Source organism: Brassica oleracea, chromosome C3, assembly GCF_000695525.1.
Source record: "Brassica oleracea var. oleracea cultivar TO1000 chromosome C3, BOL, whole genome shotgun sequence".
NCBI classification, from domain to species: Eukaryota; Viridiplantae; Streptophyta; class Magnoliopsida; order Brassicales; family Brassicaceae; genus Brassica; species Brassica oleracea.
In genome coordinates this window covers 6,669,750-6,690,882 of record NC_027750.1, presented here as the reverse complement: position 1 = coordinate 6,690,882, position 21,133 = coordinate 6,669,750, and the positions used below count along the sequence as shown (strand labels likewise).

Genomic DNA, 21,133 nt, shown 5'->3' with positions numbered 1-21,133 from the left:
TGTTGTTTTTTAATCTTCTCATTTTTACGTGCAAGTCTTCTTTGTTTTTTTGTTTTTTTGTTTTACGACGAAGTTACATTAAATTCAGTGTTTGGAAATGGAATCATTGTGTATATGTATGTTGTAATTGTGGATCTTTTAGCAATAGTAAAAATGTTTGCTCTTTACGGAAGATAATAATAAGCCTGCAGGCTATAAAGCTTAGTGAGAAGACAGACATGATGGTTTGAAAAGCATACTGGTTGCAGCCATATTCATCGTTTACCACATTAAATTCTGAAAACTAAAGACCATATCAAGCCATTCCAAAATCGAAACTGCTTCACAGATTCTCAACAAACTTAAAAAGATTTTGTTTTGTTCTTATTTATCTGATCCCATGAGTTAACTGAGTTTAGTTCTTTTCTTACAAGTTGTTAAGGTGGACATTGATATTGCCTATAGCCTTTAATTCGAAATGAGGGTTTGATCTAAATGATGTACCAAAGAGGAATATGATTCATGATTCTCTTATTTTGGGATCTTGTGTGTCTAACCTATGAACATCTTCTCCCACACTCTTGAGGTCATGTATATGTGATCCACTACCTTTGTATCCGTAACCTAACTTTCTTACGTGTTGGATTTAACCTACTATATGTGGACAATGTAGCCAGTCTTTTCTTGAGAGCTGCTCGTATCTAAGATTTCTTATATTGGGAGTGTGAGGAGGGAGTTAGTAGTATCTTTCCTGGACCACATGGAGTATGTTACATTTTAATATGCATAAGTAATTACAGAAACAAGGAAGATTCTGTCATTGTTAAGCAACTCCTTAACTTTGCAAGACAAAAATAAAAAACTTTGCAAGACTCTCTACTTCAAGCGTAAATACGATTATTCTTTGTTTTTCATGATTATCATAGGTTGTTACAGAATCATATGTTTGTTACTTTTTTGTCAAGACCGAATGTTAGTCTAAAACAAAAACACAAAAAAGATTAATTTGCACGATTTGTTTCTTACATTTTCGTTTTCCTTGAACCTGAAACTCATACCTTTCAAAACTTTATAACAAAATAATAAAACTCAAAGATATATAGTCCTCCTAGTTAAAATAACGGTTAAGTCATAACCAAACATCAAATGGAAATTGGATTAGCCCAACAATACTTTCATGTATTAAATACATTTTTGGTACTAAAGATAAAGGCCCGTTCCTCGTATAGCCCAACAATACACGTTGCTAACGTCCTTTTTTGCATCCGACGTAAATAAGCACGAGCCAATCAAATCACTAACACGTGTCTATGTAGGCGAAGTACGTTTACGCAGAGCATGTTCATGTCTTAACGAATGAAATCATTACACGTGGCGAATAGAGTCCCTGTGGTTCTATCCTTCTTATCGTCCTCTCGTCTCTCTAAAGCCCTTTTCCAAGTCATTGTGAAAAGGAAACATAACGAAGGAAAAAGCCAGATTCCCTTCCCTTCTCTGCTACTTATACTTCAATAGAACAGCAACAATGGTGTGAGAGTTCGTCCTCTTCTCGCTGAACTTGTAAAATGGAGTGTGTTGGTGCTCGCAATTTCGCTGCAATGGCGTTCACAGCTTTTCCTTCTCGGAGCTCCCGACCGGCGGTGAAGAGATACAGTTTTAAGAATCTTCGCTGCGGTTTGTGTAGTAGAGTCGTCAGAGCTAGCGTCGGCAGCGGAGGAGGAGGCTCCGGTAGCGAGAGTTGCGTTGCGGTGAGGGAGGATTACGCTGACGAAGAAGATTTTGTGAAGGCTGGTGGTTCGGAGATTATGTTCGTTCAAATGCAGCAGAACAAAGACATGGATGAACAGTCTAACCTCGTTGATAAGGTCAGTTCATGTTCTGCCTTTGACTTGTTTAGGAAGAAAACGAACTGTCTCGTAATCTAAGTTACATTCATAGCCGGCGTAAGTAATTAAAACATTGGCTGCCTAAACCTCCAAATATTTTAGAACTAATACACATAAACATAGTCTCTGAGTTAATAAAAAAATATATATATTAACTTTATTAAAAAAAATTACTATTGTCTATATAACCAGCTCTCTTACATTGCTTGAGAAAAGGAAACAATTGAATTGATGTCTGGATTTTAAGTTTTTTGGTTGTGTTATGTTTATAAACAGTTACCTCCTATATCAGTTGGTGATGGTGGTGCTTTGGACCTAGTGGTTATTGGTTGTGGTCCTGCTGGTTTAGCCTTGGCTGCAGAGTCAGCTAAGTTAGGACTAAAAGTTGGACTGATTGGTCCGGACCTTCCTTTCACTAACAACTACGGTGTTTGGGAAGATGAATTCAACGGTAATAAAACAAGACTCAATGGGATCTATTGTCTAGCAGTCACTATCTTGTAATAACTAGTTTGTGTTTGTTGTTCACTTGTTTTAAAGATCTTGGCTTGCAAAAATGTATTGAGCATGTATGGAGAGATACTATTGTCTATCTAGACGATAACAATCCCATTACCATTGGCCGTGCTTATGGAAGAGTTAATCGACGGTTACTCCACGAGGAGCTCTTGAGGAGGTAATGAATGGTTTTCACTTTGCAAATACTTTTCACCAGCTTATTGTTCATCTTCTGATTAGATGCATATTCTGTTATTAATGTTTCATATAGGTGTGCCGAGTCAGGTGTCTCGTATCTTTGCTCAAAAGTTGAGAGCATAACAGAAGCTCCTGATGGCCTTAGGCTCGTTGCCTGTGAAAAAAACACCATTGTTCCGTGCAGGTACGTGAGTGGAATACTATTCTAGTTTTAATAAGAACGTTTTGGGAACAATGTCTAGGTTCTGACTCTTTTAGCAATCCAGACTTGCCACTGTTGCGTCTGGAGCAGCTTCAGGGAAGCTCTTGCAATACGAACTTGGAGGACCTAGAGTCTGTGTCCAAACTGCATATGGCGTGGAGGTTGAGGTATAGTATGAAAAATAATATAATCCAGTGTAATTAATAATATAATCTTTTGAGACTCTTGTGTTTGAAAACTTTTAGGTGGAAAACAGTCCATATGATCCAGAGCAAATGGTTTTCATGGACTACAGAGATTATACGAACCAGAAAGTTCGGTGCTTAGAAGCTGAGTATCCAACGTTTCTTTACGCCATGCCTATGACAAAGACGAGAGTATTCTTTGAGGTTCTCCTCTCTTGTTTCTTCTCCCCTTCTCTTACAATCTTCACCACGAAAGTCTGTTGCTCATCAGACGGAATCCCTTGCAGGAGACATGTCTAGCCTCAAAAGATGTCATGCCCTTTGATTTGCTTAAAAAGAAGCTCATGTTACGATTAGATACACTCGGAATCCGAATTCTAAAGACTTACGAAGAGGTAAATAAATTTATACAATTATGAACAAAAAATAGACCTTTACTTTGTTAAACTTTGTTAATTTTGTTTGAGCATTGAACTACAGGAATGGTCTTATATCCCAGTAGGTGGTTCCTTACCAAACACTGAACAAAAGAACCTCGCCTTTGGTGCTGCAGCTAGCATGGTACATCCCGCTACAGGTTGTAAGAACAAAGCCTTAACTTGAGTTCTTGTATTCAACATCTTTTAGTAGCATTAGTGACATAACTTTCTTTAATAACAGGCTATTCAGTTGTGAGATCTTTGTCTGAAGCTCCAAATTATGCATCAGTCATCGCGGATATACTAAAACATGATACTACTTCCTTCACCAAACACATCAACACCAATATTTCAAGACAAGGTAGAGAGCTTTTACACCTTTCAGCTTTCAGACAATTTATAAAACCTTTTTTCTTATAAACTTACATCTTTGTTTTGGCAGCTTGGGATACTCTATGGCCACAAGAAAGGAAACGACAAAGAGCATTCTTTCTCTTCGGCCTTGCGCTCATAGTTCAACTCGATATCGGAGGCATTAGGAGCTTCTTCCACACTTTCTTCCGTCTTCCAAAATGGTAAAAAAATCCTCATTGATTCTTGATGCATATATAACAAAACGATGTAAAGAATATCAAGAAAAAATGATGTTTTTGGTTTCCTTTTGATCAGGATGTGGCAAGGGTTTCTAGGATCAACATTAACATCAGGAGATCTGGTTCTGTTTGCTTTCTACATGTTCATCATTGCACCAAACAATTTAAGAAAAGGTCTCATTAATCATCTGGTCTCTGATCCAACCGGAGCAACCATGATTAAAACCTATCTCAGAGTATGATTATCTCTCATCCACTCTTGGGTTTGTATATAACAAGTTATCGATCTAAGGATGGTATGGTATGTTGGTTACTAGGAAAACTGGTTACATTCGTGTATAGAATCTACGGGTCATTTTTCTTTTTTTTTGCTGCATTCTCATTAAGAGTTAGATTCAAAGTGATGTATGTCAATCACTAGTCACCAATGAGTGATACAGTCATTTATTTGTATTGGTATATAATGCTTAAAATGTTTAAATTAAATCTTGATTCAGGCTTTTAAGGCTCATAAGTATTTTTTTTACTTACAAAACTTTTAGGTAATATAAATCTAAGTTTTGTACATAATTAATATATTTTTAAGATTTTACATAATTTTAAGCAGCGACCAAAATAATCATGAACTTGAGAGATCTTTGTTCTGAATATCTATCCTCTTGGAATGCAGAGAGGAAATAAATCTTATATACTATAATAAAAGGTCTTGAGATTCGGAAAATAAAACCCATAAACTACAAAAATAAAGTAAGAGAAAAGGGAAGAAGAAACCTAAGAATCTCATGTGTCTTCTAGAGAGACACACACACCACATCACATAAGAGTTTAGTCAAACAATAACTGACTTGTCTCTGAAACTCTGTTTAGATTCTTCAACTTTCTGAGCATGTTGTGATGTTTGTCTCCACATCTTGTTGAGAATGTTGCCGTCTTTAAACATGTAGCGTTTGCTAGTATGTACGCAGCCATACTCCTCTCTTGCTCTGTGCCTTCATATTGTCTCCATTCCATGATCTCGAGATGCGTCGATAAACATTCCGGATCAGCTGTTGGTTCCTTCCATAGGATCATCGGATGATTGTAATGGGCACCATGTTGCTGAGAGAAACATTATGTGTTAGTATTATAGGTTGTTACTATACTGTTCATATAACATACTAGTGAAAAAGATCCATACTACATACCGACTTAAGCTTGAGATATTTGAGTGTTGGAGCGTCTTTAAGTATACAAACAAGTAGATTGGCCCATCCGGCACAACGTGTACATAGCTCTAGATGTTCAAGATAAGGGAAAGTAGTGCCACTAGGATATGGAGTCTGCAATTAAAGTGTGAATGATTCACTAAATACATGTTAAAAAAAAAAAGAATAATTCACTATATTAGAAACAATCTAACATAGAAGGAAATCCTGAGTTATTGACATTTTTTGAGTAACAAAGTTTTTACCTCTGAAGATAGGGAACATAGAGAGAGATGACAGATTGAGGTAAGAGACCCTATGAAGTTCTCAGGCTGGCCACAAATAACGTGGATATTCGCCTCGATCACCTCCGGCATATGCTCAAACACTAGACAGTTACTGAATGTATCTTTAAAGTTCATTTTCTCCAAAGAAGGAGCATTTATCACAAACCCATGATTCTCCTCAACGTAGGTACGTTCCCCTGTAGAGTTATCAATAGATAAGCTCCTCAAAGAAGGCGCGTTGATGTTGAATATCGTCACATTGTCATCTCTGGTTTTGTTTATAACCAAATCTTCAAGAACCGGACACCTTTGTATAAGCTTGGAAAAAGATTCATCGCCCGAGAAATTAACCGATAAAAGGTGCAGACTCTTTAGTGATGGCGAACAAAACCAAACCGGAACATCTTCCAACAACACTGTCGTCTTCGGTTTGGTCTACAACCAAATATTCAAGAACAGGGCAAATCTGTAAGAAACTTGCAATGGATTCTTCACCCGAGAACTTGACCGATAAAAGGTGCAGACTTTTGAGCGATGGCAAGCGAAACCAAGGCAGAACCACCTTGATACTTAGTTCACTGAGCGTCAACGTTTTAAGTTTTCATAGTACACTCATTACTATCGAATACTTCTGTTTGGTTTACGACCAAACCTTCAAGAACAGGACAGATCCTTAAAAGACTTTCAACTGATTCCCCTCTCGAGAACTTAACAGATAAAAGTTGCATAGCTTTGAGTGATGGCATGCAAAACGACGGTGGAATAACGTTGATAGTTAGTCCACCGAGTATCAATGTTTTTAGGGCTCTGCAAGTGATAGAAGCAGGCACGTTATTACTGAATACTTTGGTCTGGTTCACAACCAAATCTTCAAGAACAGGACAGATTCTTAAAAGACTTGCAACAGATTCGTTTTCCCAGAAATTACTCGAAAGAAGGTGCATGGTTTTGAGTAAGGGTAAAAGACACCAAGGCAGAACAGTCTTGAACAACACGTTCTTTACAACCAAGCATTCAAGATCCGGGCACGATTTTAAAAAAATTTCAAGAGACTCGTAGGCTGAGAACTTGACCGAGAAGAGGTACAGACTCTTGAGTGATGGGAAACGAAAGCAAGGAGGAACAACCTTGATCCTTACTTGATTGAGCATCAATAACTTTAGACGTCTGGATCCTCAGCCTTCTCACTGACCGCTTAACCGCAAGTTTTACCAAAAAGTTGATGTCTGAAGCTGAATATTCCCGGCTAAGCTTGATGTCTAGAATTTGAGACTTATTGAACGCCAAAGATCCGTAAACAAAACTCGTAAATTTCACTAAACTCTCATATGATTTATCATTATCATCAAACATGAGATCCTCCCAACGTTTTGTTAAGAGATTTGTTGCAACGCTCTCTTTGAGAAACGGAAGCAATGAGAATATCTTCAAGATCAAATCATCTGGCAGCTCAGTGAGGCTCGGTTCCTCCATCTTTTTTTTTGGTGTCTGAGAGAGTTTCGCCCTCTGTTTAGGAAAAACCTAATTAAACTGGAGGACGCTGACAAATAACCCTAGTCAAATTCTGTTGCGATTTTTTTCAGAATGTACTTGTGGAAAAAAAGTTAGTTGTAAATAGTAATTTAAGGGGTGTTCGATTTGGGTTTTGCTTTGGTTTTGACTCGGTTATGATTAGATTTGTTTGATTTTTTGGTTTATAAAAATTAACTATCATACTATTGCTATATTTATTTTGGTTTGGTTCGCCTTAAATATTTTCAGTTTTAAATTTTATTCGGTTTTAAACTAAATTCTATTTTTTAAAATAGAAATATGAATTTTATTCTTATATAGTTAGAACTAAATTTATTAAAAATGAAAAATATTTTTTGCTCTAATTTTTAAATATAATATTTGATATTATTTAGTAGATAATGGTAATAAAAATATTAAAAAGAAGCTTAAAATTGTTCATTAAATATATTACTAATAATTAGAAATAGATAAATATTGAATAGCATACGATTTGTATAAATAATATTCTCTTTTAGTACTAAGTGTGGCCCACAATATTTTGATCCAAAAAATTGATGCCAAAATTATTTATAATGACTTATTAAAAATGATATAAATTTCAATTTTCAATTTTCCGTAATAGCCCACATAAATTTAAGGTTAGTTTCATATTAGTACTTTTGTTTTAAAAGTACAGATGATAAAATAATGTTTTTTTGGTAAAAATGATAATATAATGTTTATAATGATTTACTAAAACTCATCAAATGATGGATGCATTGCATTAATCTACTGATAACAAATTACAAATGCTACGAGTTAAGATCTGTGTATGAAATTTAATGCATTATTTTACTGGTTGTACAAAGTTTTATTTCATACATAATATGAACACACAAAACTAATTACGTGTCCCACAATGTTGAACATCGTCTTGACCCAGCTTATTTGGTAGAGAAATTCGACGGTTGACATTTATTTAAATACGATGAATTTCGTTGTTATTTGTTGCAAATACTCATTGTGATCTTTGCACTTTCTCTTTTTATACCTTATAAATTTTCGTATCGGAGACTGAGAATATCGGATAGTGGAAATTGCAAGTGGTTTATATGCCGTCTTAAATCATTTAATTAACAAGTCCTAAGAACAAGTATATGTTCGATGCATCACAGACAGAATCTTAGAACAAGCTATATATATTAGATAATTAAAATTTCTTAGTCCAATGAAAATTCTACTCACCCTTTATAAAAGAGTTGCTAATCATAGTGTCATTTTAAAATTCACTATATGCACATTTATTCAAATGTATTATATGAAGTGCCGTGCAATGGACTTTGGAGGCCTAAGGCAAATAATATAGTTTTATCTAGTTAATTTTTTAAAATTCTTTATTATAGAAAATAAAGCTATATAAGTGTTTATTAATATATATTTGTAAAAAATATACTTTTATAATTATAAAATAATATATTTTTTTTGAAAATTATAAATAAGATAAGATAAATATAAAATAGTAAAGATATATATTTATATATTTATCTACAAACATGATAAATAAAACTACATATCAATTTATAAATTTATATCGTTAATTCAAAAATTTAAATAGAAAAAGTTAGTTGTAAATATATTTTATAAAACATGTATAAACAAAAATAACTAAAAAGGGTAAATATATAAACTTTGCATATAAACTAGTTTATAGTAATAAATAAGACAAATAAAAATAAAAAGATTGTCTTAAAGAAATGTTTTTGTACAAACTACCATGTGATATATAACAGATAAACTAAATTATAAAAGTAAATGTAATATTTATAATATTATTTAAGAAGTCAGTTTCCTATGTATCATTCTCACGCTAACTCTCACGATGGTTGATTACACTTATACCTTTAATGAATTTAAAATATTATATATAACATACTATTATTTATTTTTTGTTTAGTTTCCTTTTTAAAATTTTTCAAAAACATATACATATAATAAAAAAGGATTTTTTTTTATAAAGTAAAAAAAATACGAATTGAAAAATAAAAATATATGTATATATAATATGATTCCATAAAAAAAGGAAATTTCAAAAAACTAATAATATTACATTTTAAAAAGATATTTTCAAATAACATAAAATATACTTTTGAAGTAATAAAATACTTTATTTATATCTATAGTTTCTTAGATGAAAAATATAAATTTGTATATAATGTTATTAGAAAAAAAAATTAAAACATAATTTAAAACAATACGAAAAATTAAAAGTAAAAGAAATATTTTTATATATCTATCTATTTTCTTAGATGATTACATAAAATAATTAAGTAACATAAACTGATATATGTTTAATTGAATAAAAATAGTTTATAATTAGTATTATTGAAATGTTTTATTTATTTTCATATATTTAGTTGATTATAATATCTTTCAATTACAACAAAAATATCGATAAAATATATTTTACTTAATATAATATTATTTTCAAATACAATCATAATTTTGTTTACTACTTACTTTTAAGAGTTATTAAAAAACTAAAAAATAAATTTAAAAATAGTTACAAAATAGTTTAATGAGGTAGATATATTATATTTTATAATTACTGAAGTTATTTGCTTTCTTGATATTAAGTTTGCTTTTAAATTTTATGTTTTTATATTTGTGGAACTTAATAGAACCATAATCAAAATACCAAAGCAAATCTGAATTCTCATTTTTAAGATTATTTAAAATAAATTTCAGTTTCCATTCAACAAATCAAAGGCATAAAGTTATTTAGAATTTATAAAATATTTTTAATTATTGTAAATATTGATATGTGTTGATAAGCTTCCAAAAATATATCATCTACTTATGCATGTAACTTCCTATTGATCATCACTTTATTTTTCTAATATATATATATTTTTTAAAAACATCAACATATAATTTGATAAATATTATGAAAATACATGGACATTTCAACCATAAACAAAATTGATTTGCTTTTACTTAATTATAATAAAAATAATTATACTACATTTTCAATTTAAATAATATATGTAACTACGATATCTAAAATCATAGATTTAAATACGATAAAATATATAATTTTATAAGAATAGTAATTTATTTTATAAATATAAATCATAGGACAACTCAAAACATATTAAAAATGAAAACAAAATATTAAACAATTGTTACAATTTAGTTCTTTTTCAAAATTTATATATATGCATGAGACTTCAGAATACTATCGTTATTATTAATTTATGTAATTTGGAATCAGACAATTTAGTTAATTTTTTATTTCGTTCTAAGCAAAATATATCTTAAGTTATACATAATCTTCATAAAATATATTTACATTTCTAAGACAACAACCACGTAAATGCAAATAAGAAATTAATCAAAATTTTAATATATTTAGAATAAAAATATTACAGTTGAATTGAGAGATGCAATTCAATTTACCTAAATGATAACTAAACTGTAAAAACAACAAAACCGATTAGATATAACATATATAAAATCATGTATATAATTAAAGTAATATAATATTATTAATATAAATGATGCATACAAATTATAAATTAATTTAAAATTAAAAGTAAATCGCAATCAATTATTATAGTATATTTATTTTAGAAATATTTATACATGTGCATGAGCACGGAAAATCATCTAGTTTACCTAATTAATTAAAAAAAAAAAAAAATTAAACCAAGTAATAGGGAAAAGAGGGGCCCTGAATTTAACAAATTTAGAGGGGGCCTAAGGCAATTGCCTCATTGTATGCTTAATGCACGCCTCTGATTATATGCTTGGTAATGTCAACCCCTATAATTTACGGAACATTCTTTTAACGATTCCTTAATCATCTTGCATTTTTGACAATTAAATTAATCAATTACGTAGTCCGAATGTTATAATATATCAATATATTGGGGATAATTGTTGAAACAAAAACTTATGAATGTATATTTTAATTTTGTCTGAAATTAATACTCATCTCAAATTGTAGATTTGTTAGGTCTAATCTGTTAAAACCAAAAACAAAAACGTACAATCGTAAATTTAACCTAAATATAAGCCCCACAATAACAAAAAAACCCAAATAATTTTCGAAAAAAGACTTTTCTAATAAAGTAGGCGCTTTAATTTAATAGTTCCCACGAGTCAATAAATACATCACCAAACCAAACTTTTCTTTTCTTCAATCCATAAAAAGTCAAAATCGAGAAGAAAGTTTCATGGTGGTGATGTCGAACAAGTTCTTCGAATCGATCGGCGGAGCTCCGGCGTACTCAATGGTAGCCGTCGCGGTCAAAGGATCCGTCGGCGACGCAGTAGGAGGAGCTGCTAGCCGCCGCGCTCTCCGCTGGACCGTCGAGAATCTCCTCCCCAACGTCGATCGGTTGGTTCTAGTTCACGTCATGCCTACCGTCACCACTATTCCATCTCCTTGTAAGTTCGATCTCGCGACTCAATCACTATCCTCCATTTCGTGATCTCTCACCGTTGATTTTGATTGCTTTGAAGCTGGATCGAAGATTCCGGTGGAGGAATTGGAGGAGAGTGTTGTGGCCATGTATAAGCGAGATCTGAGGAAGGAGTATGAGCAGGTCTTCGTGCCGTTCAAGAAACTCTGCGGTTCGAGTAAAGTGAGTTTCTCTCTCTATTGGTTATTCGAATTTTTGTGAAACTGTTGAGTGAGTCTCATGGAAGTTTTTACTGGTTCAGGTTGAGACGTTGTTGCTGGAGCATGATGATCCCGCGAAGGCGCTTTTGAAGTACGTATCAGATAGTGAGGTTGAGTGTTTAGTGCTTGGCTCTTGCTCTACTAGTTTCCTCACAAGGTATTGTTTCCATTTTGAGAGATTTGCCGAATGTTGTATCTGTGGAATCTTGAATATCTTTTCTAGATAGAGACTTATGATCGGAACATACTAATTGCGCCACTCTCGAGTTAGCTTTTAGGTGTGAGTTATGCGCATTAGCAATATGATATCGTAGTCCAAAGATTAAGTTTCATGATTGTCGCATATTTGTCGATTCCACTCTTGAGTTAGTTTTGGGTGTGAGTTAGGTTCATTACTAAATGGGTATCAAAGTCCAAAGGATTCAATTTTCTCGATTGTGGCTTACTTATGGATGTCTAGTCCCACAAACTAATGCTGAGCGTGAGAGGGTGTATTAAAAGTCTCGCATTGAGTGTTTAATGTGAATGGGAGTGATATATAAGTTTGTGGTAATTTTCCGCTCTTGAGATAACTTTCGGATGTGAGTTAGGTCTATTACTAATTCAACGATTTTTGGCATGATCAAATTGCTTAGACGTTTGACTTTGTTTTGCCAGGAAAAAAGGACAAGAAATGCCATTAACAGTATTACGAGAAGCTCCAGAGACATGTGAGATATATGTTATCTGCAAAGATAGAATATTAACCAAATCAACCAATCAGTTATCTCCAGGTATATATATGCATCAGTCCCTTGAATTTCACGTTCAGTGATCTAAAATGTGAATTCAAGATAATGAATCTATTACACTTTCGCCAGATTCATCATCTAGTTTCCGTATACCCCAAGGAGCAGAAGCTTATACAGAAACTTTCAGCCGCACACGCTCAGATAGGACAGGCCTGTCAGCTTCATCCATGTCATCCTCAGGCAGGAAGCACAGTCGAAGGCCTGCCTCTTTGCCGCATAGCAATCCAGTCTCTCGAGTGTTTTCTGATGCACAGTCTTCCACTGACATCGGTTTGGTCGATGACGAACACACCCGTTCTGTTATTAGACATAGTATTGTCTCCGGTAATAAAATGCAGTCGAATCCTGGAGCTAACATAAAAACACCAAAGGTAAAAGCATTTCACGTTTACGTTTTTTACCCACTCTGTTGCGTGGATTCTGTGATTTTAATCTCAAGACCTTTTTTTGCAGTCTGATGTTAAGTCTGAAGTAGCGCAGCTAAGGAAAGAAGTAGAAACCACTCTTTCCATGTACAAACAAGCTTGTGAAGAGCTAGTTCATAAACAAACACAGGTACAAGCTTGTCTTCAGTCCTTTAATTGATTCATAAACTAAACCAACCCACATTGTGATCTCAGGTCAAGTCTCTTTCCTCTGAGTGTATTAAAGAAACGAGAAGGGTCATAACTGCTCTGGAAAAGGAAGAAATGCTGAGAAAAGCAGCAGCAGAAGAGAAAGAAAAGCATCTAAAAGCCGTAAAAGAAGTCCAAGAAGCAAAATCAATGCTGGCCAAAGAGTTCTGCGACAGGCAACTAGCCGAGCTAAGCGCTCTCAAGCAATCCATAGAGAAACAGAAAGTCATCGACCAGCTCTTCCTGAAAGACGGGCGATACAGAAAGTACACAAAAGAAGAGATAGCTGCAGCCACAGATAACTTCTCTTCCCGTAAAATAATCGGTGAAGGAGGATACGGTAAAGTATACAAATGCAGCCTCGATCACACCCCGGTGGCTCTCAAAGTTCTCAAACCTGATTCTATCGAGAAGAAAGAAGAATTTTTAAGAGAGGCAAGTTACAAACTAAACTGCCTTTTAATTCTCTTAAGATCTCTGAAATAACCTGTCCAATTATACTTTACAGATCTCTGTCTTAAGCCAGCTTCGACATCCTCATGTTGTCCTTCTCCTCGGTGCCTGTCCTGATAATGGCTGCCTTGTCTATGAGTACATGGAGAATGGTAGCTTAGATGCTCACATCTCTCCCAAAAAGGGGAAACCATCTCTGTCATGGTTCATAAGATTCAGAATCATCTATGAAACGGCATGTGGCTTAGCTTTCCTCCACAACTCAAAACCCGAGCCAATCGTCCACCGCGACCTCAAGCCGGGAAACATTCTCTTAGACAGAAACTTCGTTAGCAAAATAGGCGACGTCGGACTCGCCAAACTCATGTCAGAAGAGTCACCAGACAGCGTCACGGTTTACAGAAACTCGATCATCGCCGGTACACTCTACTACATGGACCCTGAGTACCAGAGAACCGGGACCATCAGACCGAAGTCAGATCTTTACGCATTTGGAATCATAATTCTCCAGCTTTTAACCGCCAGACATCCCAACGGTCTTCTTTTCTGCGTTGAGGACGCGGTTAGGAGAGGCTGTTTCGGAGATATGTTAGATGGATCGGTCAGAGACTGGCCCATGGCCGAAGCGGAAGAGCTGGCTCGCATCGCGATCAAGTGTTCGCAGCTCAAGTGCAGAGACAGACCGGATCTTGATACGCAAGTATTGCCTGCTCTCAAACGGATTCTTGAATCTGCTAATGAGAGACTCAAGAGAGAACAAGATAACGTACGACCACCAAGTCATTATTACTGTCCAATTCTTAAGGTAAACCGAAGACAACGAACATATAATTCTCTCACAAGAAAACACAATACTTAAATGGTCCAGGTTTAAAATTTGCAGGAGATAATGGAAGATCCATATATAGCAGCTGATGGATTCACGTACGAAGGAAGAGCGATAAGAGCTTGGATTCAACATAATCAAAATGTGTCTCCTGTGACTAAACATCGGCTCAAACATTGCGATCTCACACCAAACCATACACTCAAATCAGCTATACAAGAGTGGCGATCTCGTTCACGCTTAGACCTCTCTACTACTCTTGGCTCCTTTTGAGATCACAAACATATATCCATAATAGTTTAATTTGTATATATACTAAATACCCTGAAACTTGTTTGAATCGTGTGGTTCATCATCATCATGTCTGTCTGTAACTTCAACCAGTTTATGTTCTCTTGTGTTGTGGTAAAAGAAAAAGAAAAAGAGTAAACTATATTTACAAGTTAGGAATTGTGGTTTCGTTTTAGTGTTCAACTCACACATGAATACTTTTCATATTCTTCTTATCTTTTACTTTTGGTTTGATTGTAATGTTCAGATACATTTAATGGATATAAATAAAAAGGTAGGATGGTTAATGGAAATTGATCCTAACACAATTCGGAGGTGAGACTTGAGCAGTATCGAGTATCAACAACTTATATCACCAAAGAGGAGAGACTCAGAATCAAACTTGAGTAAACTCAAGAGCGTTTGTGTCTGGATCACGAGTGAATATCGCTGGCCTCCCTGACTTACTCATCGTATACGCAATCCCTGCACACAAACAAACCATCTTCATTTAGAACAAACAAATAAATAAAAAACATCCTTAATTGAGAGATAAGAAAGAAAAGTATACACATACCAGCTTTATCCAGAGTCTCTTTCAGAACTGAAACATCTCGGATTGCGATACAAGCATGTCGATCTCGACCACCGTGCTCGGGTCTACCAGTTAATGGATCAGGATTTGGAAGCTCCATTAGATGAATCATCTCTGAACCTACCCATAACCATGCTCCTCTATAGGGAAGCTTATCGTGTGGCCTCGCCTCGTTGATCTCAAGGCCTAGAATCTTCTGGTAAAACTCGAGTGACCGTTCTAGGTTTTCACACAGCAGACCAACATGGTGAACCCCTACAACTCCATAATCTAAGTACCAAACACAACCAATAAATTACAAAACGGCACGGTTTAATCCAAGATTAAGGTTGTAAGATTTTAGTTACCGGTTTTGTTGTTAAGCTCTTTCTCTTCTGTAACCACACTAGTCCCTTGTGCTTGATTAGCTTTAACTCCACGTAACCTAATGTTGAGCTTCTCTTTTCTCAGACTCTTGTTGTGAAACTCAAGTCGTTCTTTTGTGGAGAGATTCGTGCAAGTCACCTTCCAGTTACCAAAACGATTTATCATCAGTCACAATCCTAATTTTCTCATCTTAATTTCAATTTATTAAAAACTGAGCACAAAATTAGCGTCTAAAAGAACTATGAGTGACTGAAGAAGCTTGAGTATTACCTTTGGTCGTAGGTCTAGTGAAATTGAAGGTCTGAAAATAGACGCCATTCAAGAGAAGCTTCGATGTCTGTTTTTTTTAAGACTCAACACACAAGAGATTCGTGTCTCTGCAAAATGTACACTCATATTTCTTATTTTATTTTATTTTACGTGTCAAGAATATTGACGAGCTCAAAAGAACCTGAGCCGCAGGTTAGAGGTAAGGTAAGTGAGAAGAATATGACATCTGTGCTGATCCTCGTTGATGGATGATTTATTTTCGTACTATTTACACAAATATCGGTCCATCATCACATGTGAAAACCAATTTTGTATTGTGTACTGAGAATTAATTGTTTTCAAAAACAATATCTAAGTAAGTTATGATGGTGGGTAAATCTCTTTTAGAAAACCCAAAACAGGTACTCAGGTAGTAACATTATTACAAATTTTCATGCTTAATTTTCTAACTTTCCTATCATCATTTAATATTTCCGACTAATATGAATGAGTGTATATAAGATAATGTAGCTTCCAAAGAAAACTCCCATACTGTTAAATTAAAAGGAAAATTGTTTTTTAGACCCAAAAAAATGATAATTATGTCCTATTAGACTAATCTCATATACTTTATGTTCTATTAGTCTAAATATTTTCAAAACGGCAATATTGCCATTAATTTCAATTAAAAATTCAAAATTACGATTAATAAAACAATTGTTAAATATTAAAATATAATTTTTAATTAAAATAATTTAAAATATATATTAAAAATCCCCCCAAAAAACCTAAAGTTCGAAGTTTTTTTCTCAAAGGGATCGATCGATCCTGTAAGCAACCATTCGATATGAACAGGTCAATCCTGATAAATATATCCAGAACAACGAAAATATGCGGACCATATACTGATCGACCAAGCCCATGTCAGTCGATTGCAAAAGCTCGATCCCACTTCGATCGATCGATCGCGTCATCGGGATCGATCGATCCCGTGCCCATGTAAGTCTTTCAAATTGATTTTCTGGTTTTCGTCGGTTAAATCCGGTTGAACTCTTAAAACTCGATTTCTAATAAATCAAACCCGTTTTTCTCTTCTCCTTGGAGAACAAAGGGGAGAAGAAGATGGCGTGAGAGGAAGTTTCCAAATCGATGTTTTAATTTTTTTTAATTCAAAAATTGATTTTATAAATCACGATTTTTTTTTAAATCGATTTAATAAATATGAGGAAACTGAATATTTCTAAATATTATATTCCCATATTTTTGGAACTGATTATCGTTATCCGTAGAACCTGTATTCTACTATATGTAGAACACAGTAAACATGTTTGAAATCGATTTCTACTAGTTTTAGATTTATAGTATTGTGTAGATTCCGATTTCTACAGGTTATAGATTTATAGTAATGTGTAGATTCCGGATTCTACAGTTTTTAGAACGATAGGTTAAGCGCAGAATGTGTTTTCCAAATATTTTTAGATTACTATTATTTACGTAGATCACATATTCTAAACATATTAGATTCAATGAAAAATGTAGATTGCATTTTCTACTGTGTAGAATGTCAATTCTACTTTTTGTAGAACAAAATATGAAATTATGATTTAAATTTTTTAGAACTGGAAAAAATACCAATAAGTTGATATATGTATTTCATCAGTAGTTACTATTTTTTGAAAAAAAATTTTGTTTGTAAAACTATTTATTTGATCTATTTTGAAAAATACCAAAGAGTATTAGAGGAAAAATGATACAAAAAAAATAGCCTAATAGGACATATTTATCGTTTTTTGGCAAAAAAACAATTTTCCCTGTAATTTTCCCATAAGGTTATTATTGGTTAATACCAACTTTAGAAATTTCTTGATTTTCTTTCTGCTCTTTTATGTTTAGATGTCTCTCTTTTATGTAACGCACATAAGATGTTCGATGAATTTCCCATTCGAGATTTGTAATCAGGTTTGCTCTTTCCCTTATTGTGCAGAGTTTACCACCGGTGGAAAGTGGCAAAGTGGCTAACAAGGAAGATGCTGCCAACAAAGTTTGAAATGTCTTTCAGTAATACTATCAACTTCTTGTTTTGGATATCTAAAAACTTTTAAGTTACTTTATTTTTATTTTTCTGCTTAAATTTTATGTTAAACAAACATGGATTAGAGTTAAAATCCAACAAAGAGAAAACATACAAATAAAGTTTTTTTTTTCTCCATTAGTTATTGTGTTCTCATTTTAGCAATTCTAGAGATAGGTCGAAGTAAAAATCGTGTCTTATTGATGCGGGGGTAAAAATTAGGACAAACTAGCTTCACTAACCGTTCTTGTAGAAGTCTCAAAGCCTGATGGGAAACTAGTCCTATATTGGACTTTATACAATACTATAAGCTGTGTTCAAAAAAAAAAAATACAATACTATAAGCTACTCTCTGTATCTCAACAATCAACATAGATGATATTCTGGTTAAAAAATGTCTTTCCTCCCTAGTTATTAATTTAAATAAATCAAAATCATTTAACTAATCATAAAAATTTGTGACACAGAATTAATCAATTTTTAAATATAAATTTAATCTAGAAATATGAAAACATAATCATAGATGTAATTCTGGTTAAAAACCTTTTTTCTTCCAAAAATGTTATTTAAAATAAATTAAAATCATTTAGCTAATCATAAAAATTTGTGACACAGAATTAATCATTTAGTAAAGCTAAATTTAATCTACAAATATCAAAACATATTATGTTTTGAAACGTCATACATTCTTTAAAACATCATCATATATTTATATGACATATAATTGAACATAATTTTATTAAAGTTGAATTAATCTAAGAATATCAAAACATATATAATACATCATAAATTTTAAAACATAGGAAATGTTATTTTTAGCTTATTTTTTTTTGTTTTTAGTATATTTCCATGGAGTTCACTTACATCAGTTCTAGTTCCTTTTTCACAAGGTAAGATCTTGTCCTTTATGTGCTACAAACAGAATAAGAAAATTACTTCTAGTCCTTTGGTTTTATCAATTCAGATGACCAAAAAGGGAAACTAACCGAATACGGTACTTATAAAAGTTGACAAAAAATTGTATACAGTACTTGAGAGACTCGGGATGTTCAGCTTTATGAGAAATTTAAAAGGTCCACTAGGCCCAATCAAAGCGGCGTGATGGATACGTCTGCGCAATATGAAAATACGACAGTTTAAATATGAAAGCAAGGAGGCTAATTATTCATCTGGTCCGATCACCAATGTCCTTGACTAGAGATGTCAAATGGGCGGGTTGGGCGGGTTTGGGTGTGTCCGAATGGGCTTCATTTTTTTGCTGGACATTTTTGGTCGAAACCCAAATAGAACCATGTCCAAATGAGACCATAACCAAATAAGACCATGTTTTGTTGCGCTATCCATGGGCGGCCCATACGCCCACTTAATGTAAACAAATAATTTCAGTTTTAAAGATTTAAAGATTTTTAAGTTTTCAATTTTAAAGATGTCATATACTTAAACTTTATGTTTTAAACTTCATGTTTCAAAGTTATAAAAAATACAAGATAAGTTTAAAAGATTCGTGATTTCGTCTGACTTGCGGAAACAGAAACAGTCGTAAGACTCGCCACCAGCTTCGTTATGAACACAAATCACCGATCCATCTAACAGCTAACCCATAACACAATATTAGTAGATGATACAAATCAGTACCTAATAGTGAAAACCCATAACACAAATCACGAAATCAAACCTTAAAAGATGATGAAATCAGAAGTTGGTGAAGAATCGAAAGAAAATCGAAGAAGAATGAAGACGCGGAAGAAAAATCGAACACGAAGAGGAAGAATCGAATACGAGGACTCGAAGAAGAAAATCGAAGACGAGGACTAGAAGAGGAAGAATCAAACACGAAGAAAAATCGCAAGAGTAAGACGGAAAGAAAAAAAAGAGGTGATTTGTGTTTTTCCCAATTTTTTCAAACCCTAGACATTTAAGGTTATTGGGCCGCCCATTGTCCAATTGGTTAAGCTCAATGTTGTCCATAGATATAATTGGGTTCACCCATCTGGACAAATTTTAATTATGGTTTAATATGGGTCTGTCCATTTTGGACCATATCGATTTGGACACGGACCACCCATTTATAGCCTGCCCATTTGACATCTCTATCCTTGACCATAATTAATAAAATCATTAAGGTTTCAAATTGAAGAAAGAAACATTATCTTCTTCTTTTTTTTTTGAAAAAGGGCTTAAAGAAACATTATCTTAGAGTAATGAACATGCAAATTTCAATTACAAAACTACAACGGTCTAAAATTAAATTAATTTCGTCCTTATCAAAAACCAGATCTTTAATTGTATTCTTCCTGATTAAATATCAGATCTTTACAGAAACCGCAGATCGCTCAGAAAGTTTCAGTAGATGCCATCAACACCATGTGCATGCATCAACCTTCGCCGTATCAATAGCTTACACACAAGTTTTATTTTTATATGATATAAAATATCTAAATTTACCATCTAATACTTGTATATTGAAATTACGTATCTATCTCTATTTTAAGAATCTAACATTTGTGTTAATATAATCTCCAAAACATTAATTTCATCATATTATAGACCAATCCTCCTTATCCCAAGACAAGATTCCCTGTTTCTTTTTTCGTGTTTAAATATAGCAGCTTCATGCAGAAAAAAAAATGCTATACTTTTTTCTTTTTTTTGATACACCCTATCGGCTGATACAGTCGGTTCTGGTAGTAACACACTTAGTGCTACATGCTATACTTCAGGTTCAAAATTTCTTAAATCCTTCCTTATAACTATATACACATACCTAGGGTAAGAAAATAATGTGTAATAGTACCACTACAAGAAAACAGTGGTATTTTGACGGACATTCCGACGGAAAATGAAATCCTTGGAATATCTCGAGGAATTTCCGAGGAAATTCCGAGGAAACACAAAATTTGGTTTCCTCGGAAAAAACCGATGAATTCCGAGGAAATATTATAGTCGTTGGAGAGCCGTTGGGGGATTTTACAAAATTCCGAGGAAATTCCGACGAACTAGCCGTTGGCGTCGGAATTCCGTCGGAATTTCCTCGGTCTGTCGGCAGGATTTAAACTATAAATACAAGCAGTCCTCTTCCTCTTCATTCACTTCATATCTTCATGCATATTTGATCAAGGAATCAACACGGAAATAAGAAATTCACAAAACCCAAAAAATTGCTCAAGAACACGATTTGAGAATGTGGAGATTCACGGAGTATATCTGTCTTAGGGTGAAAACGAGTATAGGAATCAGGTAGAGCTCGAAAAATCAAGGGGAATAGAGCCCAAAAAGGGGGGGGGGGGGA

The 21,133-nt window shown here is 33.7% G+C and overlaps 4 protein-coding genes and 1 pseudogene across 5 annotated transcripts; 2 read left to right on the top strand and 3 right to left on the bottom strand.

Moving 5' to 3' along the window:
- The first annotated feature begins 1,416 nt into the window (after nucleotides 1–1,416).
- LOC106328183 (lycopene epsilon cyclase, chloroplastic) lies at nucleotides 1,417–4,460 on the top strand. The gene is made up of 11 exons (XM_013766568.1): nucleotides 1,417–1,844; nucleotides 2,142–2,316; nucleotides 2,406–2,541; nucleotides 2,635–2,745; nucleotides 2,828–2,930; nucleotides 3,009–3,152; nucleotides 3,236–3,343; nucleotides 3,429–3,525; nucleotides 3,609–3,728; nucleotides 3,810–3,942; nucleotides 4,037–4,460. Exons 1-11 carry the CDS (start codon nucleotides 1,545–1,547, stop codon nucleotides 4,200–4,202), a joined length of 1,593 nt encoding a protein of 530 aa, XP_013622022.1. The 5' UTR covers nucleotides 1,417–1,544; the 3' UTR covers nucleotides 4,203–4,460.
- A 243-nt stretch (nucleotides 4,461–4,703) lies between these two features.
- Nucleotides 4,704–6,375, bottom strand: LOC106329756 (annotated as a pseudogene).
- A 24-nt stretch (nucleotides 6,376–6,399) lies between these two features.
- Nucleotides 6,400–6,919, bottom strand: LOC106333810 (putative FBD-associated F-box protein At5g56560). The gene has a single exon (XM_013772212.1). The coding sequence runs from the start codon at nucleotides 6,902–6,904 to the stop codon at nucleotides 6,476–6,478; it is 429 nt and encodes a 142-aa protein (XP_013627666.1). The 5' UTR covers nucleotides 6,905–6,919; the 3' UTR covers nucleotides 6,400–6,475.
- A 4,178-nt stretch (nucleotides 6,920–11,097) lies between these two features.
- LOC106335226 (U-box domain-containing protein 34) lies at nucleotides 11,098–14,759 on the top strand. Its single transcript, XM_013773687.1, has 9 exons — nucleotides 11,098–11,374; nucleotides 11,450–11,571; nucleotides 11,651–11,766; nucleotides 12,267–12,382; nucleotides 12,470–12,771; nucleotides 12,854–12,955; nucleotides 13,021–13,449; nucleotides 13,523–14,272; nucleotides 14,351–14,759. The coding sequence occupies exons 1-9, from the start codon at nucleotides 11,161–11,163 to the stop codon at nucleotides 14,564–14,566; spliced, it is 2,367 nt and encodes a 788-aa protein (XP_013629141.1). The 5' UTR covers nucleotides 11,098–11,160; the 3' UTR covers nucleotides 14,567–14,759.
- Nucleotides 14,760–14,768: 9 nt separating this feature from the next.
- On the bottom strand, nucleotides 14,769–15,958 carry LOC106335227. Of its 2 annotated transcripts, none has more exons than XM_013773688.1 (4): nucleotides 15,795–15,958; nucleotides 15,506–15,662; nucleotides 15,141–15,428; nucleotides 14,769–15,049 (listed from the first exon to the last, which is right to left on the bottom strand). In XM_013773688.1, the coding sequence occupies exons 1-4, from the start codon at nucleotides 15,840–15,842 to the stop codon at nucleotides 14,961–14,963; spliced, it is 582 nt and encodes a 193-aa protein (XP_013629142.1). In that variant the 5' UTR covers nucleotides 15,843–15,958; the 3' UTR covers nucleotides 14,769–14,960. The 2 variants fall into 2 exon arrangements, with proteins under 2 accessions (XP_013629142.1, XP_013629143.1); XM_013773689.1 differs by having other exon boundaries at nucleotides 15,141–15,413.
- Between the last annotated feature and the right edge of the window lie 5,175 nt (nucleotides 15,959–21,133).

Coding starts and splice junctions, on each gene's coding strand:
- LOC106335227 (XM_013773688.1), bottom strand. CDS start 15,842: ATGGCGTCTATTTTCAGACCTTCAATTTCACTAGACCTACGACCAAAG. Junction 15,663..15,794: donor CACTAGACCTACGACCAAAG/GTAATACTCAAG, acceptor GGTAACTGGAAG/GTGACTTGCACGAATCTCTC. Junction 15,429..15,505: donor AGAGCTTAACAACAAAACCG/GTAACTAAAATC, acceptor TTTGGTACTTAG/ATTATGGAGTTGTAGGGGTT.
- LOC106328183 (XM_013766568.1), top strand. CDS start 1,545: ATGGAGTGTGTTGGTGCTCGCAATTTCGCTGCAATGGCGTTCACAGCT. Junction 2,317..2,405: donor TTGGGAAGATGAATTCAACG/GTAATAAAACAA, acceptor CTTGTTTTAAAG/ATCTTGGCTTGCAAAAATGT. Junction 3,344..3,428: donor TTCTAAAGACTTACGAAGAG/GTAAATAAATTT, acceptor ATTGAACTACAG/GAATGGTCTTATATCCCAGT.
- LOC106333810 (XM_013772212.1), bottom strand. CDS start 6,904: ATGGAGGAACCGAGCCTCACTGAGCTGCCAGATGATTTGATCTTGAAG.
- LOC106335226 (XM_013773687.1), top strand. CDS start 11,161: ATGGTGGTGATGTCGAACAAGTTCTTCGAATCGATCGGCGGAGCTCCG. Junction 11,767..12,266: donor TCTACTAGTTTCCTCACAAG/GTATTGTTTCCA, acceptor TTGTTTTGCCAG/GAAAAAAGGACAAGAAATGC. Junction 12,383..12,469: donor AACCAATCAGTTATCTCCAG/GTATATATATGC, acceptor CACTTTCGCCAG/ATTCATCATCTAGTTTCCGT.